This window comes from Ovis aries, chromosome 9 (assembly GCF_016772045.2).
Source record: "Ovis aries strain OAR_USU_Benz2616 breed Rambouillet chromosome 9, ARS-UI_Ramb_v3.0, whole genome shotgun sequence".
NCBI lineage: Eukaryota > Metazoa > Chordata > Mammalia > Artiodactyla > Bovidae > Ovis > Ovis aries.
The window spans coordinates 43,100,562-43,126,870 of NC_056062.1; the positions used below are offsets into that span (position 1 = coordinate 43,100,562).

The following is a 26,309-nucleotide window of genomic DNA, read 5'->3' on the forward strand; positions in this document are numbered from 1 at the left end:
TTGGTTAAAAGCTATCTTGTAGGGGATGAAGTCTTCAAAGTCTAGAAACTAACTAAATTCAGTGAAATGTTCACAATATAAAACATGAAAATGAAGGCTAAGGATCAACAAGGCAGCATCTCTCATCTTAACTTCCATTAACTCTCCAAAGGTCGAGTGACAGGCAATCAAACACATTCTCGTGTGTCCCATCACGAACTCTTCTATCAACCTCTATTACCCAGTGTTATCTATAAAGTAATGGCAATGATAGCTAATTCAAACAGTGTTGGATTAAATGAGATAATATATACACAGGTCAGATATATAACAGGTTTCAAAGAAATGGTGCCAGTGAAGATGGTGATAAAATTGATGTTGATGCCGGTGCTTTAAGAGGTAGGTGTGCCTCTCGGTCGGAGAAGGCAATGGCACTCCACTCCAGTACTCTTGCCTGGAAAATCCCACGGACAGAGGACTGCAGTCCATGGGGTCGCTAAGAGTTGGGCACAACTGAGTGACTTCACTTTCATGCATTGGAAAAGGAAATGGCAACCCACTCCAGTGTTCTTGCCTGGAGAATCTCAGGGACTGGATAGCCTGGTGGGCTGCCGTCTATGGGGTCACACAGAGTCGGACACAACTGAAGTGACTTAGCAGCAGCATGCCTCTCAGTAATTATTTCAAGTTCCAAACCTATTCACGTTGCTCTAAATAAAAGTATTCATTGGTCTATCAGCATTTCAAAGTAAACTCCATCTCCTTATCCTCGATGAAAAGGCCTCATTTTCCAGGTGCTGGCTCTCTCCAGACTCGGCTCCGGTGATACCTTCCCTGGGAAGCACACCTGGACACCGACATGCACAGCCCCCGTCTAGGAGAGGTGAGGGCACCTCCTCTGGTTCTCAAGGCTACCTGGGCAGACACCAGTCAGACTACTTCTGATATTGTACAAAATTACTTATTTCTCTGTCTACTTCAACAAATGATGACCTCCAATACAGGCACACACTACTTTTTCATCTTTGTATTTCAAAGCCTAATAACAGTGCCATGTAGGTATGCATGACATAATGAATGAATAACTGCACGTGCGTGCATTTGCTAAGTTGCCTCAATCATGTCCAGCTCTTTGTGACCCTATGGACTGTAGCTCACCAAGCTCCTCTGTCCATGGGGTTCTCCAGGCAATAATACTGGAGTGGGCTGCTACACCCTCCTTGAATAAGTGCATACTGTTTGTGAAATAACTGATGAGTTCTGAGGTTCCCATATACTCATATAAGCCAGAAACAACACACAGTTATGTGGTTTTTTTCATTTTTCATCTCAGAGAATCTAAAATAAAGAGTATCTAAAAATAGAGAGTATCTAGAACAATTGTCGGAGAAGGCAATGGCACCCCACTCCAGTATTCTTGCCTGGAAACTCCCATGGACAGAGGAGTCGTAGGCTGCAGTCCATGGGGTTGCTAGGGGTCGGACACGACTGAGCGACTTCCCTTTCACTTTTCACTTTCATGGCAACCCACTCCAGTGTTCTTGCCTGGAGAATCCCGGGGACAGGGAAGCCTAGTGGGCTGCTGTCTATGGGGTCGCACAGAGCCAGACACGACTGAAGCGACTTAGCAGCAGCAGAACAATTGTGGAGTTACCTTTTGATCTTCAGCAACATGACTTACATAAAAAGGATTGGAACCAAAGTGGAAACACTATTAAATATCAAGTGATTACGTTTGAACTAGAATTAGTATGTTTGAGGAATGAGGTTAGTTTAAGTTCAGAAAATGTTCCATGTGCTTAAAAAAAAAAAAAGTACCTCATTTAGCTCTCTACAGTGTCAAAAAATGACTACTATTATCTTCCACTTTATACATGAAAACACTGAATCTACACGAGATTATATATAAGGTCACACAGCCAATACAGGGTGACAACTAGATTTTAAAACACAGATCTGCTTACAAATCCTGTGTCCACAGTATTACTCACAAATTTCTTACTTCAAATCTACCATACGGTTTATTTTTTTACCATATGGTTTATTGACGGTTTATGATAAAATTCTGCACACACCATCATTCAAAATTGTCCTTATTTCGATGGAAGTATGTACAAAAATAAAGACATAGCGGAAAAAGCGAACATACAGTATTTAATGTGACCATTCTAACGTTATTCCCAGAAAAGACTGGACCTGGAAGGGACAGAGTGGAATGACACGAACATGTGGGGACAAGATGAGATCTAATTAATACTAGCATTGCCAACTCGGTATTTACAAGGCACTTTACAGTTTTACAAGAGTACATTCACATCTGTGATCCCGTTTAGTAACTATCACAATTCTGTGAAGATGGCAAAGATTATCATCCCCATTTTACAAATATAACCCCAGAAACAACGTAGAAATGCTATATAATTAATGCATTAGAGCAAATACATTTAAGAAAGCTTATAAAAAATGCTGCAGAAAACACATATTCTAAAAAGTAATCCAAAAGAGTTCAAGGTCATAAGCAAGACTTTATGAGCATTCCCTTCTATTCAGTATCTTAAATCACAGAGAAGGTAACAGTTTCATCACTGGCAATCACTTTGCATCCAGATACTGATAGAAGGATCACTGCTCCCAAATTACACATCCTTGAAGTAAACCTAGACTCTCAGGAGAGTCTCTTCAGGAGGATAATTACATAAGGTCCAAAAATTGAATGAGCCTCCTTTGAAGGGTTCAATCCACACTGTGCTAAGTGCGTGCAACAACACGCTAGGATTTGCACCATCAATGTAAAGACAGCTGGCACCGTCCAGGAGTCAGGGCTCTGAGACCATGGCTGGACCTCTCTCTGCCTTTACTCCTGTTTTCTAGGTGACTTCTCACAAGTCACAGCTTCTTGATGTCTCACTTCCCTTAAATGGAAAAAGAAAACACCAAAAAAAACCCCAGAAAGCTAACCATGATTCATGTCCTTTTTTTCCTACAGAGCCCTGAAGTTGGGACTCATTATCAAGAATTCTGTTTTGACCATATTGAGCATGAATATTAGATATTAGCTCAAGGGGAGAAGCTCACTCATCATAGGAGCTCAATGCCTTCCAGCAAGACTAGGCCCACAAGTAACATTTACAACAGGGTAAGAAACAAGACCTTCACTTAATGACAGAACCAGCTCTAGCAATTATTGATTATTTCACATACACTCTAAGAAAGGCCGGAGTAGCTGTCCAAACAAAATGGCAAATCATCCAGTGAAAAGAATTTTCTTCACCTAGTGGGCAAGGAGCCTATACCTAAGATTACATTCTAGAAAGAAGAGAAAATTGCATGAGACTTTGCAGAGATGGCAATTCAAACTACCTCAAAGCTTTGCCTGAAACTTAATATAGGACCAGACTGGGAGACGGAGTGGTATTTTTTCTTTTCCATTATGTTTTTTCAAATATACTGCACTCACGTTTTAAAACTCAAAAGGAGGGAAAGAGGGAGGGAGAAAAGAACACAGCGATAAAACCTTACCCCTACCCCGTTCCCAATCCAATCAACTGCCAGACTCTCCCCTAAAATGATCATTTTTTTACCTGAAAAGTTTTGTGGGTATGCTTCCTGAGTTTTTGGATCAAATATATGGAAACACTGTTATATACCATGTTTCTACTTCTTTTACATAAATGGTAGCATATCATACTTCTGTTTTGTACCTTGTCTTTAAATTTTTCTTAAAGCTCTTTCCCTATCAGTACACAGAGACCGTCCTCATTTTGAGGCTGTAAAGTATTCCACCATATGGATGGACCATAATCTATTTATCCAATCCTCTACTGAAGGACACTGCTACAACTCCACCAATTAAAAAATACCTCTGTTTTACCAAGTATGCTTACGTTTCTGACTTGTTTTGTCTATTACCTTAGATGTCACCTTTTAATGTTGTATTATTACATTCTATATCCCCTCTTCTTTCCCTTTTCCTCTTCCAATGTCTGTTAGTTGTCAGAGTGCTTCCCCCCCCTTTTCATTCCAACCCCCACTTTCATTTTAGTTCAGCTCTGGAATTAAATATTCAGGTCCTTTTACCATGGCTTCCCCAGGTATCTTTGTCTTTGGGTTTCAACAATTTGGCTTTTTGTTTTGTTTTCTGATTTTCATCAGATTATAGTTGCTTTACAATGTTATGTTTAGTTTCTGCTGTACAGCAAAGTCAATCAGTTATATATACACATACATCCCTTCTTTTTTAGATTTCCTTCCCATTTAGGTCACCACAGAATATTGAGTAGAGTTCCCTGACCTATGCAATAGGTTTTCATTAGTTACCTATTTTATACACAGTGTGTTAAGTCACTCAGTTCTGTCCGACTCTTGGCGACCTCGTGGACTGCAGCCCACCAGATTCCTCTGTCCATGGAATTCTCCAGGCACGAATACCAGAATGGGGTGCCATTCCCTTCTCCAAGCGTTCTTCCCAACCCAGGAACTAAATCCGGGTCTCCCACATTGCAGACAGATTGTTTAGTGAGTCACCAGGGAAGCCCTTTACACATAGCATCAATAGTTTGTGTGTGTGTATATATATATCAATCCCAAACTCCCAATTCATCCCCTCACTTCCACCCTTCCACCCATAACTCTGTTCTCTACATCTGTCTCTATTTCTGCCTTGCAAATAAACTCATCTGTACCATTTTTCTAGATTCCACATTTAAGTGATATTATACAATATTTGTTTTCTCTTTCTGACTTAATTCCATTCCGTATGACAGTCTCTAGGTCTACCCATGTATCTGCAAACGGCACTGTTTTGATCTTTTCTATGGCTGAGTAACACTCCACTGCTCATGCGTACCACATGTTCACTCTCCTTTGACTTCACTGAGCTTGGATGTGTATATCCACGTCTCCATCAGGAAGGTTTCCACCATTCAAACAGTTTTTTCTGCCCTCTCTCTTCCTTCTCCTGCTGGACCTCCTATGAGTCACACGTGGTACACACGGGGATTCCTCCATGGCTTTCTTGTGGAAGGAATTTTTCTTCATTCCTTTTCCTTTCTGTTTCTCATTCTGGATTATTTCAATGTTCTTATCTTCAAGTTTGCTGATTTATTCTTCTGCTCACTCAAATCTGCTGCTGAATCCCTCTAGTGAATTTCTCATTTCAGTTATCATACTTATCAGCTCCAGAACTGGTTGGGTTCTTTTTTATAATTCCTATTTATTGAGATTAGGATTTTGTTCACACAGCGCCTTCCTGATTCCCTCTCATTCTCGCCCTTGGTTTGCTTTAGCTCATTGAGCATTAAAGACAGTTGAGTTAACCTCTTTGATTAGCAGTTCCCATGTGTGGGCTTCCCCAGGGTGGCTGCTGTGATGTTCTTTTGTCATATGTAAGGGTCATAGTTTCCAACTTCTCTTTATGTTCTATAGTTTTTCACCGAGAACTGGACATGGTGCGAATTATACTTGGGGAACTGGAAATCTAATCTCTCACTCTTCCAGGACTGTTTATTTTTACTTGTTGTGGGCTGAAGCCAACTGTTTTGTGATTTTTCCAAACTGGCCTTTGCATATCTATTTGACTTTGTTTACTCCTTGCTGTGTGTGGTCACTGAAGCTCCTATTACAGTATTGCTGAAGTCAGTTGGTGACCCAACACAGATTTCCTTAAATGTCTGGTTCCAAAGGCCAGGGGGTGGGAGCAGTACCGATTCCTTAACTCTCCTGGTAGATGCTGCTGGCCGAAGCCTCTGCAGCTGAAGAGGGGTGAAACCCAGGCAAACATCAGTGCCCATGCCTCGGAATCTGCCAGACTGACTTAAAGGCCCAACTCCAAATTTCTGGAGGATTAGATCCCCACTGCCCACCCTGGCTTCACCAAGCCATGACCGGAACAGCATTCCCATAGGCGGAGGGGCTGAGGGGTGAGTGACGATCACGGATCTGTGGCCCAACACACTGCCCAACCGCTGAAGAGCAGTGTCCAGCCAGCGCCTGGAGTCCTGAAATAGTGAATTCTGCCCATCCCCCGCTTTAAAGTGGTTGTTTTGATGGAGAGATCAACCCCTGGAGCTTCCTACCCTGTTATTTTGAGGCACACCGTCACTTTCTTTTAAAAGGTATGTTTTTCCTGGTCCTTTCTGGGAGGAGCTGCCCTAAGCCTTCTCCTCTCCTCAACCTGGTTTTGAGAATAGGGACAAGCTGCATGGGAAGGCTTAGCGGCCCAGAAACAACAGCTATCAATAGTCTGGCCCTCAGCATAGTTCTCAATAAACTCTTTCCTATACACACGTACACATAAAGTTTCTCTTTCATCCCACATAGCTCACAGTCTCCTTACCTTACAAATTCATGAATATCTATTCAAGTCAGTGAATGGAACTTACACGTGCCATTTTTACTAGTCAAATATAAAGTATGGAAGTCATCATCATTTACTAAATCTTTTCGCTGTTTCTAACTTTCACATTTCTTACCAGCAATTCTGTAATAACCATTCTTGTGACTAAATCTTGGCACCCACCCTGATTCCGTTAGAACAAACCCTCAGAAGTAGAATAAGCACACAGGAGCACAGTTCAATGGAGAACAGGTTTTCTAAAAGAAAATGACAAGAGACATTTCCAGAACTGTCCTAGGATAGCTTCCAAAGGATGACGGAAGAAAAGGGAATCAGTAACTGTAAATCAAGGATGAAGCATGATGAGATCATTTTAAGGTGGAAAATTTTAGTTTCTTCAGGTTTGCTTCACCCACCCTATCCTTCCTCCACACACAGATACACACTGATTCCCTATAATAAGTAAGAATAAAGTTTCTATATTGAAACAGGCAAGTAGAGGCCACTATGGAGAAGATACCAAGTTGAATGAGCAGCATCATTTAGGAATGGAAAAATAGAGGACACATGGGGAACTTCGGACAAGAAAGAGTGATCAGGGATTTCCCTGGTGGTCCAGTGACTAAGACTGCACGCTCCCAATGCAGGGGTCACGGGTTCAATCCCTGGCCAGGGAACTAAGATCCTGCATGCCACATGTGCGGCGTGGGCAAAAACAAATGCAGAAGAAAAACTATATATACATTATTATATATATTATACGTATATATATATATATATATTTTAAAGAAGGGTGATCATGAGAACTTAACTAGTACTTCCATTCAGACAATTACTAAAAAAGCTCACCCCACACATACCACATTACATAAAATCTGACCCTATTGCCAATATTCTCATGAACTTATTTTGTGACATGAGACATGCTATTATTTATTTCACAGCATAACAGACAACAGATTAAAGGTGTCTTTGTTAAAGCCCAGCTTCCACCAGGCTAGGACTATTTAAGTCCTAGGCTTGTTCTAGTTTACATGGTTACCTACATTCCAGTCCAGCTTAGAAAGCCGACAGGGCTCAGTAACTTAATCAAGTTACTATTAAGAACTGTTGGCGCTGCTGGTTCTCTTTTAAAATATCACATTACCTCACTGTGTGACCACAAACAAACTAATCAACCTTCACCCAAACTAAATGAGCCTTGTTACTTAATGATCATGGGAGTTACTTCCAGTCACCCACCCTTGGCTTCTCGGAGCCAGCAATAAAACATGGGATAGCAGTAAATTTAGAAGCCGTGTTTTTCTCTTGCTTTTCTCCTTCAGACTAGAAAGTGGACTGAAAAAAGAAATCTAGGCAATAGGTTAGCGAAACAGACAGGCTGGAAATCGACATACCTTGAGCAGTATCATGCCCAGGACTCCCAGACCTTCTTCTCTGTCAAACAAACGGCACAGCAGAGCCATCACCGGCAGTTAGTTATTAGACGAAAGAGATTTTTCACAGAAAAAGCTTTTGGATTTTGAGACTTGATCACTACCTGCTTTAATCGTCCACAAGAGGGCGCCCTGCGGTCACTATTATCTGCTACCTTAACACGACAATTATTTAGATGCATGTTAGCATGAGTTCCCCTTGGAGATTGTTTAAAAAAAAATTTCTTTTTTTTTTTTTTTTAATTCAGTGCTGCAAGGTTTTAACTCTAGACTAAAGCAAGGTCATACTGAATGATAAATGAGTAAAAAAAAAAAAAAAGACATTCTATGTTCTAATCTCTCTTTAATTTTCCTTAAAAAAGAATAGGAGCCATATCAGGAAGCCTACTGCTCAATACTGAATAAATACATTTAGTTACATCTAAATTCAAGTTTTCTGGGAAGAATTTTTACATGCAGCATGCATGGATAAAGGGGGAAAGCAGAGGTGCTGACAGCGATGGTCTTTAAGGAGTAGCCTGTACTGCTACTGAGCGGCAGTGCAGCAAGGCGAATAAACACACGAGCTCTGGAGTCATACGCCTGGGTTTGAATCCCAAGGCTGCCACTTCTACTAGTTTTGTGACATCAGGAATGTCATTTAAGTTACCGAACTGAGTTTAATTACAAATGATGGAAGAGCCATCTTTGCAAGTCGAACAAATACTGGTTAAAAGAAGAGAAACTATATTTCTAATTTTAAATGTAATTTCAAATTTCCTATTTCCTTGTAAATAGGAAAGTAACGACCAGGCAGTACAGTATGAAAGAGTAAGAAAAACAATATAGCAACAACAAAGTCCTTGCTTAGTCATTAAGTCGTGTCTGACTCTTTGGAACTCCATGGACTGCAGCAAAGCCAGGCTTCCTCGTCATAGCTGAGGGAAACGCCATGCGACAACTTCCATTCTTAAAGGAAGAAGCGGTAAAAAGGGTATGAGTTTGCGTGGGAGTTACTGTATACTTAAGACTTAGATAATCCCAGACAATAAAATCAGTATGACATAAGCTTTTAAGCTCAAAATAAACACAGAAACAGATGTTCTTTCTGTTCATATCACTAAGTATCAAAAAAGCACCCAAGTCTAACAGGGCCCTGTTAGGAAGATAAAAAACAACCCAAGTGCACATGAGGCTCTAAGGCAAAATTTAAGGAGAGTTTTGTCTGTTGTCACTGTAGGTCATCACGATAAAGACAACATGGGACATCTGATTCGACGTAAGGGCACTGGCCCGCATGAATTACGTTTATGGCTAATACAGATCATACTTACAGAAATCAAGTGGGACCTTATAAAGTCTAACTGGGAGAAGATATCCAGTTTAGTCAACTTGATGCAACAATAATATATTCAATCTTTATAATGAAGCACAAAGAAGACTGAGCACCAAAGAACTGAGGCTTTCAAACTGTGGTGCTGAAGACTCTTGAGAGTCCCTTGGACTGCAAGGACATCAAACCAGTCAATCCTAAAGGAAATCAACCCTCAATGTTCACTGGAAGGACTGACGCTGAAGCTGGAGCTCTAATACTTTGGCCACCTGATGCAAAGAACCGACTCATTGGGAAAGACCCTGATTCTGGGAAAGATTGAGGGCAGAAGGAGAAGGGGATGACAGAGGATGAGATGGCTGGATGGCATCACTGACTCAGTGGACATGAGTTTGAGCAAACTCTGTGAGAAAAACGAAGGGAAGCCTGGTATGTTGCAGTCCGTAAGGTCACAGAGTTGGACACGACTGAAAAACCAAAATGAGGCATAGGCTGCCAAAAACCAGAAACAAAAAGATGAGTAAGGCTAAAAGCCTTTGAGGCTACGATGTAGATACCTTGAAAGGTTCCCTTCGTATGGGGTGGAATAAAGTGCAAAGTGAACATAAAGGCTCAAGATAACAGGCAAAACACCTTTACATAGAATGGAACATTACCATGTGTCAGGAGTTAAAAGAAAACGGAAAACTGCATTCCTGTGGACGTGAAAGAAACATACTGCTTATATTACATCTTGCCCAATGTTGGCAGAGACACCAGGGCTTCCAGTCTGGATGACGTCAATGAGCTTTGGTGAATTCCATGAAAAGAGGGAACTGTCAAGCTGATAGCCTCGGTTACTATTTAATAATCATGTCAGAATCTTTCAAAGGAAGATCTTAGATTTTCTAAGTGTACATGTGGAGCAGAATTATAGTAATTCTTTTATGTTTAAAGAGATTAGAATTTGTTACTACAGAAGCTAAAGAGAATGTGTAACTAAAAGAATAATTTATTAAATGTAGGGACATTAAATTTAGAACAAACATGAATTTTGAAAAAATTCAATATGGAATCCATGAAGTCCAACAGTTAGAACTGGACATGGAACAACAGACTGGTTCCAAATAGGAAAAGGAGTACGTCAAGGCTGTATACTGTCACCCTGCTTATTTAACTTATACGCAGAGTACATCATGAGAAACGCTGGGCTGGAAAAAGCACAAGCTGGAATCAACATTGCCAGGAGAAATATCAATAACCTCAGATATGCAGATGACACCACCCTTATGGCAGAAAGTGAAGAGGAACTAAAAGCCTCTTGATGAAAGTGGAAGAGGAGAGTGAGAAAGTTGGCTTAAAGCTCAACATTCAGAAAACGAAGATCATGGCATCTGGTCCCATCACTTCATGGAAAATAGATGGGGAAACAGTGGAAACAGTGTTAGACTTTTTATTTTTGGGGGCTCCAAAATCACTGCAGATGGTGACTGCAGCCATGAAATTAAAAGATCCTTACTCTTTGGAAGGAAAGTTATGACCAACCTAGATAGCATGTTGAAAAGCAGAGACATTACTTTGCCAACAAAGGTCTGTCTAGTCAAGGCTATGGTTTTTCCAGTGGTCATGTATGGATGTGAGAGTTGGACTGTGAAGAAAGCTGAGTGCCGAAGAATTGATGCTTCTGAACTGTGGTGTTAGAGAAAACTCTTGAGAGTCCTTTGGACTGCAAGGAGGTCCAACCAGTCCATCCTAAAGGAAATCAGTCCTGGGTGTTCACTGGAAGGACTGATGCTAAAGCTGAAAGAAACTCCAATACTCTGGCCACCTCATGCGAAGAGTTGACTCATTGGAAAAGACCCCGATGCTGGGAGGGATTGGGGGTAGGAGGAGAAGGGGACGACAGAGGATGAGATGGCTGGATGGCATCATCGACTCAATGGACCTGAGTTTGAGTAGACTCCGGGAGCTGGTGATGGACAGGGAGGCCTGGCGTGCTGTGATGCATGGGGTCACAAAGAGTTGGACACGACTGAGTGACTGAACTGAAGTCCAACTAATTTAGGAGTCCAAAATATTATAATTCAAGAGACCAGGTGTATGGTCAACTGGACACAGAAAAGTATTTGTAAGAATATTTGGGGCTCTTAATCCAGCCTAGAAAGCTGGTCACTAAAGCCAACTTACTCAAAAGAAGGAAGCTGACAGGAGGGAGGCTCCTTGAAAGCCTGGTGAGGTGATGTGATGCTCAGAAGCAAAGAAGCTGCATTAGGGAGACCCAACTTGGGGGCCCTTTTCAGTTCACACCACTCAGCCACCAGCCTAACAACTTTGCCACTCTCTTGCTCTTTCTAATCAATCAGTTTCTCTCTCCTCAGCCTGATTTTCTCCCCCCATTACTTTTTCCTCCCAATTTTTCTTAATGTACATATTGCTCATTATTATCAGGTGCTTCAAAACTGTCAGTCTTCACAACATAAGGTAAGGAGACTATGCAGCTGAAAAATTAGTTGCACAAGGGACATCAAGAATCATTTTATAAAAGCCAGAGGACCTGAAATCTGGACCTAAGTGGAAGTAATTCCTAGACAGAGCAGGTCTGAAGGTTGGGGATCTTGTAAGAATGGGATGAATGTTGAAGTTTTTCAGTAGCTGTCAAAGAAGTGTCAATGCTAACACTCAAGTTGAAATATTTGCCAGAAACGAATCAATTGTCTCTTGAGAAAGTGCACCAAGCCTTTAAAAAAAAAAAGGTGTATATTATAAAATGATCACACGATAAGAGTCAACTGCTTTATCTGCTAATAATCCTACAGATTTCAACATCATTACAAGATTCCATGTATAGCTTTGGGGGACAGACAAGGGACAAAGAGGTTAAGTAAGAAGCACCAGTGTTAGCTCTTTGCTATCTAAACAAGTAATTAGTGATTAGCATAGTGTGAATACTCAAGGGTTGTTATGACACTTTTAATAGCATCACCAGAAACTGCTCTCAATCAGTAAGCAATCTTACATCTCTTTTTGGGCTAAATAAAAATTTCTGACTAATGTGAGCATCTGAAAATTTCAGCAGTATCTTTAATAAGTTAAGATCTTCCAAATTTCTTAATAAACACAACCCATCATATAATTTCCACTGATATGTAAGTTCTGTCTAAACTGTAAAAATGGAGGGCTTTCCTTATAGCTCAGTTGGTAAAGAATCCGCCTGTAATGCAGGAGGCCTGGGTTTGATTCCTGGGTCAGGAAGATCCCCTAGAGAAGGAGATGGTAACCCACTCTAGTATTCTTGCCATGGACGGAGGAGCCTGGCGGGCTACAGTCCGTAGGGTCTCAAGAGTCAGACATGACTTGGCGACTAAATCACCAACACCCAGAGAAGAAAATATTAGTACACAACAGTACCCCAAGGAATGTTTCTGAGCATCCTAAAATAATATCAACAATGACTTCCTTACATGAAAAATCCCATTCTCAAACCATGCAAATATGTGTGATATACATTATCTTTTGCACTATAAGGTAAGTAATAAGAACATAAACAGAGGTAAACGAAGGCTTCATAAAATTTCTTTAGTGAGCAATGATACCTGGGAAAATTTTTTTGTTTTCTTGTCCCATAGAACCAAGATAATAACACCTGGTAAGTTCACAAAGAAGCTAGCATGAACCGTCTACTTAAAGCATTAGAAATCAAGACACAACCAACCAAACAAAACCCCCCAAACAACAACAAAATCTAGTTAAGAATGAAAGCCTCTGTAGGATACATCCATTAGTTGAGGGAAGATTTAACTTTTAAAGCAGAATCTGCAACAGACTAACCCTGACTGCATGTTTACAACACACCAGGTGTTTGGGAAAACACTTCTAGCAAAGAGGATTCCTGGTCATAAAAATCCCTCCACCCTCTGTAATCACAAATAGAGGGCAGTTTCAAAATGTCCTCCCAAGTCTGAACTCTCTCCCTTCTTTATAAACAACCACAGATATGATCTAATACTGGCTAATAAATGTGTACTCTGAGCATAAACCCCTGATTCTTAATAAATGCATAATTTAATTACCATACTTTTAAAGCTTTTTGTTTGGAGGTCACAAAAAGTTACAAAGCCAAACAGTGCAAGGAATACTCTTTATCACATACCTCTTCACTCAGATTTGCCACTGTTAACATTTTATTTCACCTGCTTTACCATTTTGTACTGTGTGTGTGTGTGTGTGTGTGCATGTGTGCACATGCATGGTGTGGTATGTGACCTAATTCTATTTTGAACATCTGAGGGTAGGTTTTAAACATTTTGGTGTTTACCCTCAAATACTTCAGTGAGTAACATCACAACCTAATTAATACATGCTCCTATTATCAATAAGACCAACATGAATGTCTTCCCACCTACATTCACATTTGTATAAGATTATTCCCTTTGCATACATTTCTAGTGTTGAAATCAAAGAGGAAAAAACATGTTTAAAATTCCTGATGCCTAGTTTGTAATGTGAGCTTCTATCACTAGTGCCTCAGTGGCTCATTTGCTTAACTTGCTACATCTGATAGGAATTTGTTTTAAGAGTGAGGCTGAACACTGCTTCTGTATTTAATGTATTTCCATGTTCAGCTAAGTTTCTTCTTTTGCCTCCTTATACCCTTTTAGAAAGATTCAAAGTCAGAACTCATTGCATGATAATCCACATGGCAAATCCTACTGTGAAAATCCATTTACAGGCCTCACGAAAACAAAAATAATGATTTATGACAAAGGATAATCCAAACCACAGAAACTCAAGGCAGATTATGTGATATCTATGTAATAAAATTATTATCAAGGTTCCACTTGTTAACTTGGGGCCTGTAATTGTTCCCTGAACGGCTAAATAGCTAGAGGAGAACGCACCCTGATATGGTAAAGCCAAACACTGTTTCTTATGGACTAAGAAATCTTTTTAAGATTACACTTCACAAAATATGCCAGATTAAAATTTTTTCTTTTCAGAATTCTGAGTGGTGTGATGAATAGAGCCTACTATACCAGCAGGAAAGAATGACTCACTTCTCTCCATCTTAAAAACCCCTCCAAGCTAAATGATCATCTCGGCTTAGAGTGACACTCCTGTTTGGCAATAACTGCAGGATCAGTTTCACAGCAAATTTTCAACTGTGGCCCAGAGTCTAGGACATTTGCCACGATGGGGTCGGGAAGAGAATTCACAGTCCTCGGAAGCTGTGTGGACTCCTGAGACGCCAGACCACAGAGGCTCCACATCAGGAGGTCAGCGTGCAGGCCCAGTCCCCAAACCTGAGGAACCTCAAGTCTGGGACTGCCTCACATTGCCTCTGACCACTTCTTGCCATTAGGTTTCATGTTTCACCCAATCTGGGCATCTTTATCTCTGAGGAGTATTTATTTCATTCATTTACCTTTACTGCCATTACTGACATCTTTGATCATATTTTTGCCTTTAGATTTTATATTCTTTGCTCCTGGTTTCATACTGACTTAGAAGATAAACACCCTATTTTAATTCCATGAAAGATTACTTCCAACAGTGTGACCATTTCTAACTCCTCTCCCACCAAAAAGCCCCATTAGGTGTATTCAAGGTTTCCAACATCTTTTAACAATTATAATATTCAAATCCTCTATTTCACTTCAGTTCAGTTGCATCCAACTCTTTGCAACCCCATGAATCGCAGCACGCCAGGCCTCCCTGTCCATCAACAACTTCTAGAATTCACCCAAACTTATGTCCATCGAGTCAGTGATGCCATCCAGCCATCTCATCCTCTGTCGTCCCCTTCTCCTCCTGCCCCCAATCCCTCCCAGCATCAGAGTCTTTTCCAATGAGTCAACTCTTCGCATGAGGTGGCCAAAGTACTGGAGTTTCAGCTTTAGCATCATTCCTTCCAAAGAAATCTCGGGGCTGATCTTCAGAATGGACTGGTTGGATCTCCTTGCAGTCCAAGGGACTTTCAAGAGTCTTCTCCAACACCACAGTTCTAAAGCATCAATTCTTTGGCACTCAGCTTTCTTCACAGTCCAACTCTCACAATCCATACATGACCACTGGAAAAAACATAGCCTTGACTAGATGGACCTTTGTTTGTCTCTGCTTTTGAATATGCTATCTAGGTTGGTCATAACTTTCCTTCCAAAGAGTAAGCGTCTTTTAATTTCATGGCTGCAGTCACCATCTGCAGTGATTTTGGAGCCCAGAAAAATAAAGTCTGACACTGTTTCCACTGTTCCCCCATTTATTTCCCATGAAGTGATGGGACCAGATGCCATGATCTTCATTTTCTGAATGTTGAGCTTTAAACCAACTTTTTCATTCTCCTTTCACTTTCATCAAGAGGCTTTTTAGTTCCTCTTCACTTTCTGCCATAAGGGTGGTGTCATCTGCATATCTGAGGTTATTGATATTTCTCCCGGCAATGTTGATTCCAGCTTGTGCTTCTTCCAGCCCAGCGTTTCTCACAATGTACTCTGCATATAAGTTAAATATGCAGGGTGACAATATACAACCTTGACATACTCCTTTTGCTTCCTGACCTGTGTACAAATTTCTCAAGAGGCAGGTCAGGTAGTCTGATGTTCCCATCTCTTTCAGAATTTTCCAGTTTGTTGTGGTCCACACAGTCAAAGGCTTTGGCATAGTCAATAAAGCAGAAATAGATGTTTTCTGGAACTCTCTAGCTTTTTCAATGATCCAGTGGATGTTGGCAATTTGATCTCTGGTTCCTCTGCCTTTTCTAAATCCAGCTTGAACATGAGGAAGTTCATGGTTCACATACTGTTGAAGCCTGGCTTGGAGAATTTTGAGTATTACTCTACTAGTGTGTGAGATGAGTGCAATTGTGTGGTAGTTGGAGCATTCTTTGGCATTGCCTTTATTTGGGATTGGAATGAAAACTGACCTTTTCCAGTCCTGTGGCCACTGCTGAGTTTTCCAAATTACTGGCATATTGAGTGCAGCACTTTCATAGCATCATCTTTCAGGATTTGAAATAGCTCAACTGGAATTCCATCACCTCCACTAGCTTTGTTCATACTGATGCTTTGTAAGGCCCACTTGACTTCACATTCCAGGATGTCTGGCTCTAAGTGAATGATCACACCATTGTGATTATCTGAATCGTGAAGATCTTTTTTGTATAGTTCTTCTGTGTATTCTTGCCATCTCTTCTTAATATCTTCTGCTTCTGTTAGGTCCATACCACTTCTGTCCTTTATTGAAACCATCTTTCCATCAAATGTTCCCTTGGTATCTCTAATTTTCTTGAAGAGATCTCTAGTCTTTCCCATTCTGTTGTTTTCCTCTATTTCTTTGCATGGACCGCTGAGGAAGGCTTTCTCATCTCTTCTTGCTATTTTTGGAACTCTGCATTCAGATGCTTTTATCTTTCCTTTTCTCCTTTCCTTTTCACTTCTCTTCTTTTCACAGCTATTTGTAAGGCCTCCTCAGACAACCATTTTGCTTTTTTGCATTTCTTTTCCATGAGGATGGTCTTGATCCCTGTCTCCTGTACAATGCCACGAACCTCCGTCCCTAGTTCATCAGGCACTCTATCTATCAGATCTAGGCCCTTAAATCTATTTCTCACTTCCACTATATAATCATAAGGGATTTGATTTAGGTCATACCTGAATGGCTGAGTGGTTTTCCCTACTTTCTTCAATTTAAGTCTGAATTTGGCAATAAGGAGTTCATGATCTGAGCCACAGTCAGCTCCTGGTCTTGTTTTTGTTGACTGTATGGAGCTTCTCCATCTTTGGCTGAAGAGAATATAATCAATCTGATTCTGGTGTTGACCATCTGGTGATGTCCATGTGTAGAGTCTTCTCTTGTGTTGTTGGAAGAGGCTGTTTGCTATGACCAGTGCATTTTCTTGGCAACACTCTATTAGTCTTTGCCCTGCTTCATTCTGCATTCCAAGGCCAAATTTGCCTGTTACTCCAGGTGTTTTTTGACTTCCTACTTTTGCATTCCAGTTCCCTATAATGAAAAGGACATCTTTTGGGGGTGTTAGTTCTAAAAGTTCTTGTAGGTCTTCATAGCACCGTTCAACTTCAGCTTTTTCACGTTACTGGTTGGGGCAGAGACTTGGATTACTGTGATATTGAATGGTTCGCCTTGGAAACGAACACAGATCATTCTGTCGTTTTGAGATTGCATCCAAGTACTGCATTTTGGACTCTTTTTTCACTAAATTCAGTTAAAGCCTAGGAACTCACAATGCAACTGCATTTTTCTTTAGGTCAATATGTAGACTTCACCATTTTACTGATATTCTTACTCAGAGCCAATTTTTGTAACATTACAATATTTACAAAGAATTTTATCTAAACATTTCAATGGGTATATGTTCACATGAACCAAAATTCAAAAGGGGGTACAACAAAAATTTCCTTTCTCATGTCCTTAAGCCATCCTGGTTTCCCTCCTGGAGGCAACCAATGTTACCAAGTTCTAATGTAATGTTACAAAGAAAAAGTACTCTTCCTTTCCCAAAAAAAACACATCTAAGCTTGGAGTATTCTTTTATGCTATTCATATTTTTTTTACTAATATTTGTTTCCAAAGATTTTTTATAGATATTTACACAGAGTATTATATGTGCTTCTTTAATACTGTATTTGCTCTACACAGAAATAACTCTGAATGATTCCTTTTTTTAATCTGAAAGAATTTAAAGAGCCGTGAGACTAATTGTTGTTTAGTCCCTAACAAAGTTGTGGTCCAACTCTTTGTGACCACATGGACTGTAGCCGACCAGGCTCCTCTGTGCATGTAATTCTCCAGGCAAGAATACTGGAGTGGGTTGTCAGTTCCTTCTTCAGGGGATCTTCCTGACCCAGGGATCAAACCTGTGTCTTCTGCATTGGCAGGCGGATTCTTTACCATCTGCGCCACCAGGGAAGCCAATAAGCAGCCTTTAAAAGATCCTGAATAATTTGCTATAAAACCTCAGGATGTCACGCTTTTAGAGAGGTAACTGCAACGTTCTACATGTTGATCCCAGAACTCTTTTACACTCTTAAAATTATTAATTGCCCCAGAGAATTTTAGTTTATGAGGATTATATCCAGTGATATTTTCCATGATAGGAACTAGAACAGAAATTCAAAATACTTACTGTATCGTTTCACTTAAAAATAACATAAGATTTCTGGTTTCTAGAACTGCACAGAAGGAGCTGAGAAGCTGCCATTCTGTCCTAACAACACACAAGAAGCTGAATAGACTGAAAAGTCAACAACTCTTCCAGGATCTGCTGAAGAGGTGGGGACACCAGGTGACTCACTGCCCCAAGGTTGGAGAGACGGGCGAACAGAGATAACTTACTGGTGCAGAGACTCACAAACAGAAACCTCCTTGAGAGCCAGTACTGGGGCAGAGGAACCTGAACACAGTTGGTGAGCTTCTGGAGGGTTCCTTGAGAGGTAAAACCTTCAGGGAAGTCTAGGCATGAGCTGAGTACAGGAGGAAGCTTGTGAGATTTACCTCCAGGAGCCTGACCAGGTTAATCCCACAGTAAATGTCTGGCAAAACTCACAGAGGAAGAACTGGCCGATCTGAAAAGACTTATATCTATTAATACTAAATAATCTAAGTCATTAAATCAGTAACCTTCCAAAACAGGAAACACGAGGCCTAGATGGGTTTCACTGGTGAATTATTTAAGGAAAAAATTATACCAATTCTTTTTTTTTTTTTTTCATCTTTTGACCTATTTTTAATAATTGGTCCATTTTTCTTAAAAATATAGTGTGATAAAAAGTATATGGGTTTTTTTTTTTTATTTTTTAAATTTTAAAATCTTTAATTCTTACATGCATTCCCAAACATGAACCCCCCTCCCACCTCCCTCCCCATAACATCTTTCTGGGTCATCCCCATTATACCAATTCTTTATAATCCCTTTCAGAGGCTAGAAGCGGAGGCAACACTTCCTAACTCACTCTAAAGAAACATTATATATAAAAAAGAAAACTACAGACCATTATCTCTCATGCACATAAATGCAAAAATTCTCAATAAAATATTCCCAAGCCAAATCAAGAGTCTGCTTCCTCCAAAGAGGTTTAATATTGACTTCTGGCAGGTGACTTAGAGGCCCTAAAAAATCACATATAATCTTAATCTAATCATTGACTGAGATACTTTAAAGCTGGGATTTATTTCTAAACACACAGCTCTTGGAATTTCTAACTTAAGCACAGAGAGTTTACCAGGACAATCCCCCAGCCCCAGTGAGCTATAAACATCTGTTTTTGTTGTTCTAGCTTCAGGTGTCCAACAAAAAGCTCTGCTAAGCTTCTCACTCACTTTCCCAGCATCAGCAGATGCCACTAAGGGGAAAAGTCAGCTGAAAGCCAGGCTCATCCCTGCCTCGATGGTACTCTCACACACTCAAATACATAGTCTTTTATTATTTAGTCCAGTTTTCTTGATGTTTCTGAGTGTTACTATGAATGATCTATCCAATGTTACCAAAAGTAGAACTTCTCCAAAAACAGATTTAATATGTAATATTCAAGGGTCTTAGAAGTTCTGTCTTTTCCTTTTTCTTCATCATGCGCTGGAACCAAACAATGTTTGTTTTCAAAAACATCTTTCAAGGTTATATGTATTTTTAAAAATAAATTCAAAGGATACACCTTCTTGTGATGAAATACCTTTATAAAATATCATTTGCACAGAAACACTTATCTACTGTAGTGAAGACAAAACATTTAGAATGAAACTGTTTTGAAAATGCAGCTTTTAAAAAGAAAAGAATGTACCAAAGTAATTTCACATTTAAATTAGAAAGAAGAAAAACTATTATTAGCTTTCATATTTTTATAATTTCCAACTCTACTTGCCTCTAAACATTTACAAACATTATTTAGGAATAAAGTGTCATTTATCATGACCTAATGTTTTGAAAACATTTTGAACATGTTTTTTCTTGTATTCCTTTCTCCCCTTTTGGAAAATTACATCATTTTATGAAAACCCGAAGTTTACTGGAAGTCTGAGAGAAATAGTATATCTGCCAACACTTACCGTGAAAAATACGAAAATCAATATATGGATGAGAACCTCGTCTTTCTGATTCAAATCCTGCTCGACTCCTTACACGTACATCTCCTAAACAGAATCAGGGGTAAAACGAAAGTTGAGACGGCTGTTTTTCAGGAAGAAGCTCCCACATGCAGTAGAGGTCTTAGTGGTATCATACTCACAAGGAATGGCCTACTAATGATATGAATGGAATAGGTAGTTAAGAGCTGATTTATTTGAAGGGGTTTACAAATTTTCAGCACTAAGTTGTAAGGCTAGATGAACAGTTTTCTTTTCTTTTTTTTAAACCTCCCCTTCAGTAATTATAATCTCTATTTTAGAGTCACCTTCTGAAAGATGACTCAAGTATATGATAATCCAAACTCATATCTTATTACTCCCATGGAGTTAAAAAAATCCTGAGCAGGAAACTTTAAAAAGCCACAGTGAGAAGCAAATATTTACCAAGTGTCTACTCTGCCTAGCACTATACTATAGGCTATACGGGATATAAAGAAATAGAAAATATAGTACCTATTCTCCTACTTTTTGAAAGGTATAGAAAATTAAAACATTAGATATTTCGCCTGAGACATTTAATTTGATCAACCTCTTTTCTCACTGAAAGTGGGTATAGTCAAGGTCTTCGGTCGTAAACTTTGCTGCTGATAAGCTCAGTATCTGCCTCTTGTATCCATGTGACTCTTGGACCTACAGCAACATAACCACTGCAGCCTTGTGCCAGGTATTCTGCGCTTTGAAGACATCCTTTTATTTAATTCTCTAACCAACTCTGAGAGATAGGAATCTTTTTCTTTTTAATATTTATCTATTTGGCTGCAACAGGTGTGAGCTGCAGCATGTGGGATCTATTAATAGTTCCCTGACCAGGGATCAAACCCCTTACAATGGGGGTACAGAGTCTTAGCCACTGGACCAGCAGGGAAGTCCCAAGAGACAGGAATCTTAACCCCCATTTTCAGATCCAGTAACTGAGATTTCTAGATGTTAAAGAGCACGTACAGGCCACAAAGCTGGTATAAAGCAGAGTCAAGATTTAAACCTAACTCTGTGGGCTCCAAAGGCAGGAACTTTCCCATTACACTTTCACAGCCTCCAAGTTCATAACCTTTAAGTCTTCAGGGCCTACACCTGCTTACAATTCCACTTGCCTGGAACGCCTTCCTGCTTATGCTTCATTTCAAGGGGCCTGTCAGCCACTGTGAGTCTATCCTATAATGATTAATCACTTCTCTCATGTGGCAATGCCTTCACTCTGGATCAAATGTTTACTGAGCACTTGCTGCATGTCAGGAAATATAGCAGTGAGCAAAATACACAAAGTCCTTATCTTCATGAAGTGCGTCCTTTCATGCAGTGAGACCAATAATAAAGCAAATAAATAATGTCACTCTATGGAAGACGGTAATAGTAAAATGGAGAAAGGAAAGCAGAGAAAAATGAAAAGGGAGGGAGGTGAGGGTGGCCAGGTTGGGAAGCTGCTCATGATGTAGTCAGAGATCTCAGTGAAGAGAGTATCTGAGCAGGGACCTAAAGGCAGGGAAGCAGCGAGCCTCATGGCCACCTGGGCAGAGAGGGTTCCAGACGTAAGGAAGAGCAAGCATGAATATCCTGCGATGGGAGCTTGCTTGGCATATTCAAAATCAAGCAGAGAGGCCAGCATGGCTGGAGTGAGATGAGTGAAGGTAACTGATAGAAGGTGGGGTCAGAGAAACAGTCAGGCAAGATCATGTTGGACCTTCATGGGCCATTATAATAGCTTTGGCTGTTACTCTAAGGTAGAAAACTACTGGAAGATTCAGAACAGAGGAGCAAGATGGATTTAACTTAGATCTGAAAACGTTTACGGTTGTATAGATTAGAGAGTCAAGTACAGAGACACAGGTAGATGCGGGGAGGCCAGTTAAGGAATGAGTGCGTTCATCGAGGCAACAGCTATGCCCTGGGGGGAAGTGATTACGGGCAGACGCTGGTCAAGGATAATAAAGTTTCGATTACGCACGGTAAGCTCTGGAGATCTTATGCACAACAATGTGTCGGCAGCTAACAATAAGAAACTGAGTAACTGCAGTTTCAGCTGGGATGGTAACAGCATTGGCGTGGTGAAATTCTGGATGTACTTTGAAGGTAACAGTCAAGAGGATCTGCTGATGAAGCGGACATAGACTAAAGTGAGAAACAAGTCAAGAATGATGCTGATGAACCTAGAATCTGTCATACAGAGTGAACCATGTCAGAAAGAAAAAACAAATATTGACTGTTAACGCATATATATGAAATCTAGAAAAATGGTACTGAATAACCTAGTCAAAGGGCAGGAAGAGAGATGCAGACACAAAGAATGGATTGCGGATACAGTGGTGGGGAGAGGGTGAAACGCACAGAGAGGAGCTCTGACATACGGACACTGCTGCAGGAAGCAGACAGCCGGGGGAGGCTGCCGCACAGCACACGGATCGAGGCCGGGCTCGGTGGCGACCTAGAGCGCCGGGGTGGGGCTGGGAGGAGGCTGGAGAGGCAGGGGCTCTATGTACACTTATGGTTGAATCGTGAGTTGCACAGCAGAATCCAACACAACACCGTAAAGCAATTATTCTCCAATTAAAAATAAATTTAAAATGAAAACCAGAATGATGCCAAGGTTCCTGATCTGATAATAGAAGATTCAAGTTCCTTTTTCTGAGATGGTGAAAGAATATCAGATATACAGACTTGGGGAACACAAACATTTTAACAGGCCTGTTAAATGTGAAGTGCCCATGGCACATCCACGTGGAGACATTCCACAGAGTGAAGCAGACAGGAGCCTAAGCTTTAAGAAGAGCAGAATGCGGACATCTCTGCAGAGAGACGGAGATGGTGAGGAAGAAAAGGCTCCACGTTCCTGGGGGAGATATGTGCTAGGGTAGAATGGAACTAGGCAGATATGATACACAAAGTAAATTAAGGGGGAAAAAAGGGAAGATGACACAAACAGGGCATTGGAGAACACGTGGGCTTACGAGGAGAAGAAGGAGTTAGTGAAATGAGGGGGAAAAAAACCACTCCAGAAGCAGGTGAAGAGTAAGGATGACTCAGTATTGTAGAAACCGAGCAAGGAATTCTGAGCATGAGGAGAATAGTCAAGCCAGAGAAGACAGTAAGAAAAGATGAGTAAAGGTGTCCACTGGAATCTTTTAAAAATAGATTAATTTACTGAAAAAATTTTGGCCACTCCATGTAGCATCTTAGCTCCTGGACCAGGGATTGAACTTACATCCCCCCTGCACTGGCAACACGGAATCTTAACCACTAGACCGCCAGGGAAGTCCCTGCACTCTTAATAGTACATTTTTAATATTATGAACTAAAGTACAAGGTACCAAGGAGTGTGTGGATGAAGGGAAAAAATCTGGCAAAGAGAGGGAGCCAGAAAGAAAATTATACATTCACACACATCAAATTAATTTACCCTCTGGACTTGAGTAATACATTAAAGATTTAAGAACCAAGACTAGGAGAAGACGCATGGCCTTCTCACCAGCCAACTGAGAACAAACACATCCAGAGCCAGGACCATGAGGTTAGGTATTTTTCGTGATCTCGTCTTTTTTCACATTACCGTGGACATCTGTTTAGTACTCAGCAACTCTGCAAATCTAAGACTTTTCATGAAGAATCATCAGGATGCATCTTAAAGTTGTGTACTGGTAAAAGAGTCTCAGTTATAAAGCTAGAGATTTCTTAATTACCTATAACTCTTAAGATGCCCCTCTCTTCCGCAACACGTTTTGGTTTCTAGATTCCACTTCAAAGTAACAGACATTTATGCTGCAACAGTGATGCAAAGTTTCCTAATGAAAGATATCTCAGTCCTGAATAACAGTAGATAACAAAATTAACTTATACTAGTGCAAACTTGATTTTTTGATTTGCGGTGCTACAGAAGACTCTTGAGAGTCCTTTGGACAGAAAGGACATCAAATCAGTCAATCCTAAATGAATGTCCACTGGAAGGACTGATGCTGAAGCTCCAATACTTTGGCCACCTGATGCAAAGAGCCAACTCACCGGAAAAGACCCTGATGCTGAGAAACACTGAAGGCAGGAGGAGAAGCAGGTGGGCGACAGAGGATGAGATGGTTAGATAGCATCACTGACGCAATGCACGCGAATTTGAGAAACTCCAGGAGACAGTGAAGGACAGGGAAGCTTGGCATGCTGCAGTTCATTGGGTCGCAGAGTTGGGCACAACTTAGCCACTGGATAACAAAATGCAAAATAAAGAATTCTTACCAAGCATACGAATGTACAGTGCAGTCTGATCCGAGCTGTCATAGGAGATAGCTCCACGCCTCTAGAAGAAAAAACACACACATTTTAATGCAGACAATTTAGTATGTGATATCAAGTTCAATTCAACATATATGTATTTGTTATTTTCTGTGATGCACTGTGCAAGAGAAGTTGGGATACACAAAATGAAATTAAATATGGCATTTGCCAGTCTGGCTGACACCTTTGTCTCAGACTTCCAGCGTCCAGAACTTCTCAATAAATTCTGACCTTGCCTCCCCACCCTTGAGTTTCTGTTGTTTAAGCCACCCCCTCAGTGGCATATGTTAGAGTAGTCCAAGCAGACTAACAAATGTAGGTAAATCAGGATAGGTAGTTTCAATCCTCTGTGTTCAGGCCAAAAGTGGAGGAAGAGTTTCACTTTTCAGGGTATATATTTTCTTTCTGGTATGTTCCCAATTTTGGCCCACTGTTTACAGTGTCTATTACATATCTATTCATTGGATTTCATTTTCATGTTAGTAAGACATGGAAGTCGCTCACTTGTGTCTGACCTTTTGCAACTCCATGGACTATACAGTCCATGGAATTTTCCAGGTCAGAATACTGGAGTGGGTAGCCTTTCCCTTCTCCAGGGGATCTTCCCAACCAAGAGATGGAACCCAGGTCTCCTGCACTGCAGGCAGATTCTTTTCCAGCTGAGCCAAAAGGGAAGCCCAAGAATACTGGGGTGGTTAGCCTATCCCTCTCTCTAGCAGATCTTCCCAACCCAGGAATCGAACTGGGGTCTCCTGCACTGACAAGTGAGCTATCAGGGAAGCTTGGTAAAGCTATCACTTTACCAAGTGAGCTATCAGGGAAGCCTGTTAGTAAGATATACTCACAAATAATATGTTTCAAAAATCTCTCTGTGAAGTATTCACTTATCTTAAGGCTTATTTTGTATAACTGTATATCTGACTTGCATTTGTTGGGTACCAAATACATGTTCTTGGAATGCGAAGTCAAGTGGGCCTTAGGAAGCATCACTGTGAACAAAGCTAACTGAGGTGATGGAATTCCAGCTGAGCTATTTCAAATCCTGGAAGATGATGCTGTGAAAGTGCTGCACTCAATATGCCAGCAAATTTGGAAAACTCAGCAGTGGCCACAGGACTGGAAAAGGTCAGTTTCCATTCCAATCCCAAATAAAGGCAATGCCAAAGAATGCTCCAACTACCACACAATTGCACTCATCTCACACACTAGTAGAGTAATACTCAAAATTCTCCAAGCCAGGCTTCAACAGTATGTGAACCGTAAACTTCCAGATGTTCAAGCTGGATTTAGAAAAGGCAGAGGAACCAGAGATCAATTTGCCAACATCTGCTAGATCATGGAAAAAGCAAGAGAGTTCCAGAAAAACATCTATTTCTGCTTTATTGACTATGCCAAAACCTTTAACTGTGTGGACCACAGCAAACTTTGGAAAATTCTGAAAGAGATGGGAATACCAGACCACCTGACCTGTCTCCTGACAAATCTGTATGCAGATCAGGAAGCAACAGTTAGAACTGGACATGGAACAACAGACTGGTTCCAAATAGGGAAAGGAGTATATCAAGGCTGTATATTGTCACCCTGCATATTTAACTTATATGCAGAGTACATCGTGAGAAACGCTGGGCTGGATGAAGCACAAGCTGGGATCAAGATTGCTGGGAGAAACATCAATAACCTCAGATATGCAGATGATATCACCCTTATGGCAGAAAGCAAAGAACCACCAAAGAGCCTCTTGATGAAAGTGAAAGAGGAGTGAACAATTTGGCTTAAAACTCACCATTCAGAAAACTAAGATCATGGCATCTGGTCCCATCCCTTCTCGGCAAATAGATGGGGAGACAGTGGAAACAGTAGCTTACGTTATTTTGGGGGGCTC

At 40.6% G+C, this 26,309-nt stretch overlaps 1 protein-coding gene across 6 annotated transcripts in view; it reads right to left on the reverse strand.

Moving 5' to 3' along the window:
- PDE7A (phosphodiesterase 7A) overlaps window positions 1-26,309 on the reverse strand; it is a 107,214-nt gene that overhangs the window by 22,846 nt on the left and 58,059 nt on the right. For all 6 annotated transcript variants that reach the window (XM_060393438.1, XM_060393437.1, XM_027972998.2 and 3 more), the window contains 2 exons: window positions 24,389-24,449; window positions 20,096-20,179 (listed from right to left, as the gene is read on the reverse strand). In XM_060393438.1, the coding sequence (XP_060249421.1) occupies window positions 20,096-20,179; window positions 24,389-24,449 (145 nt within the window). The remainder of the gene's footprint in view (window positions 1-20,095; window positions 20,180-24,388; window positions 24,450-26,309) is intronic.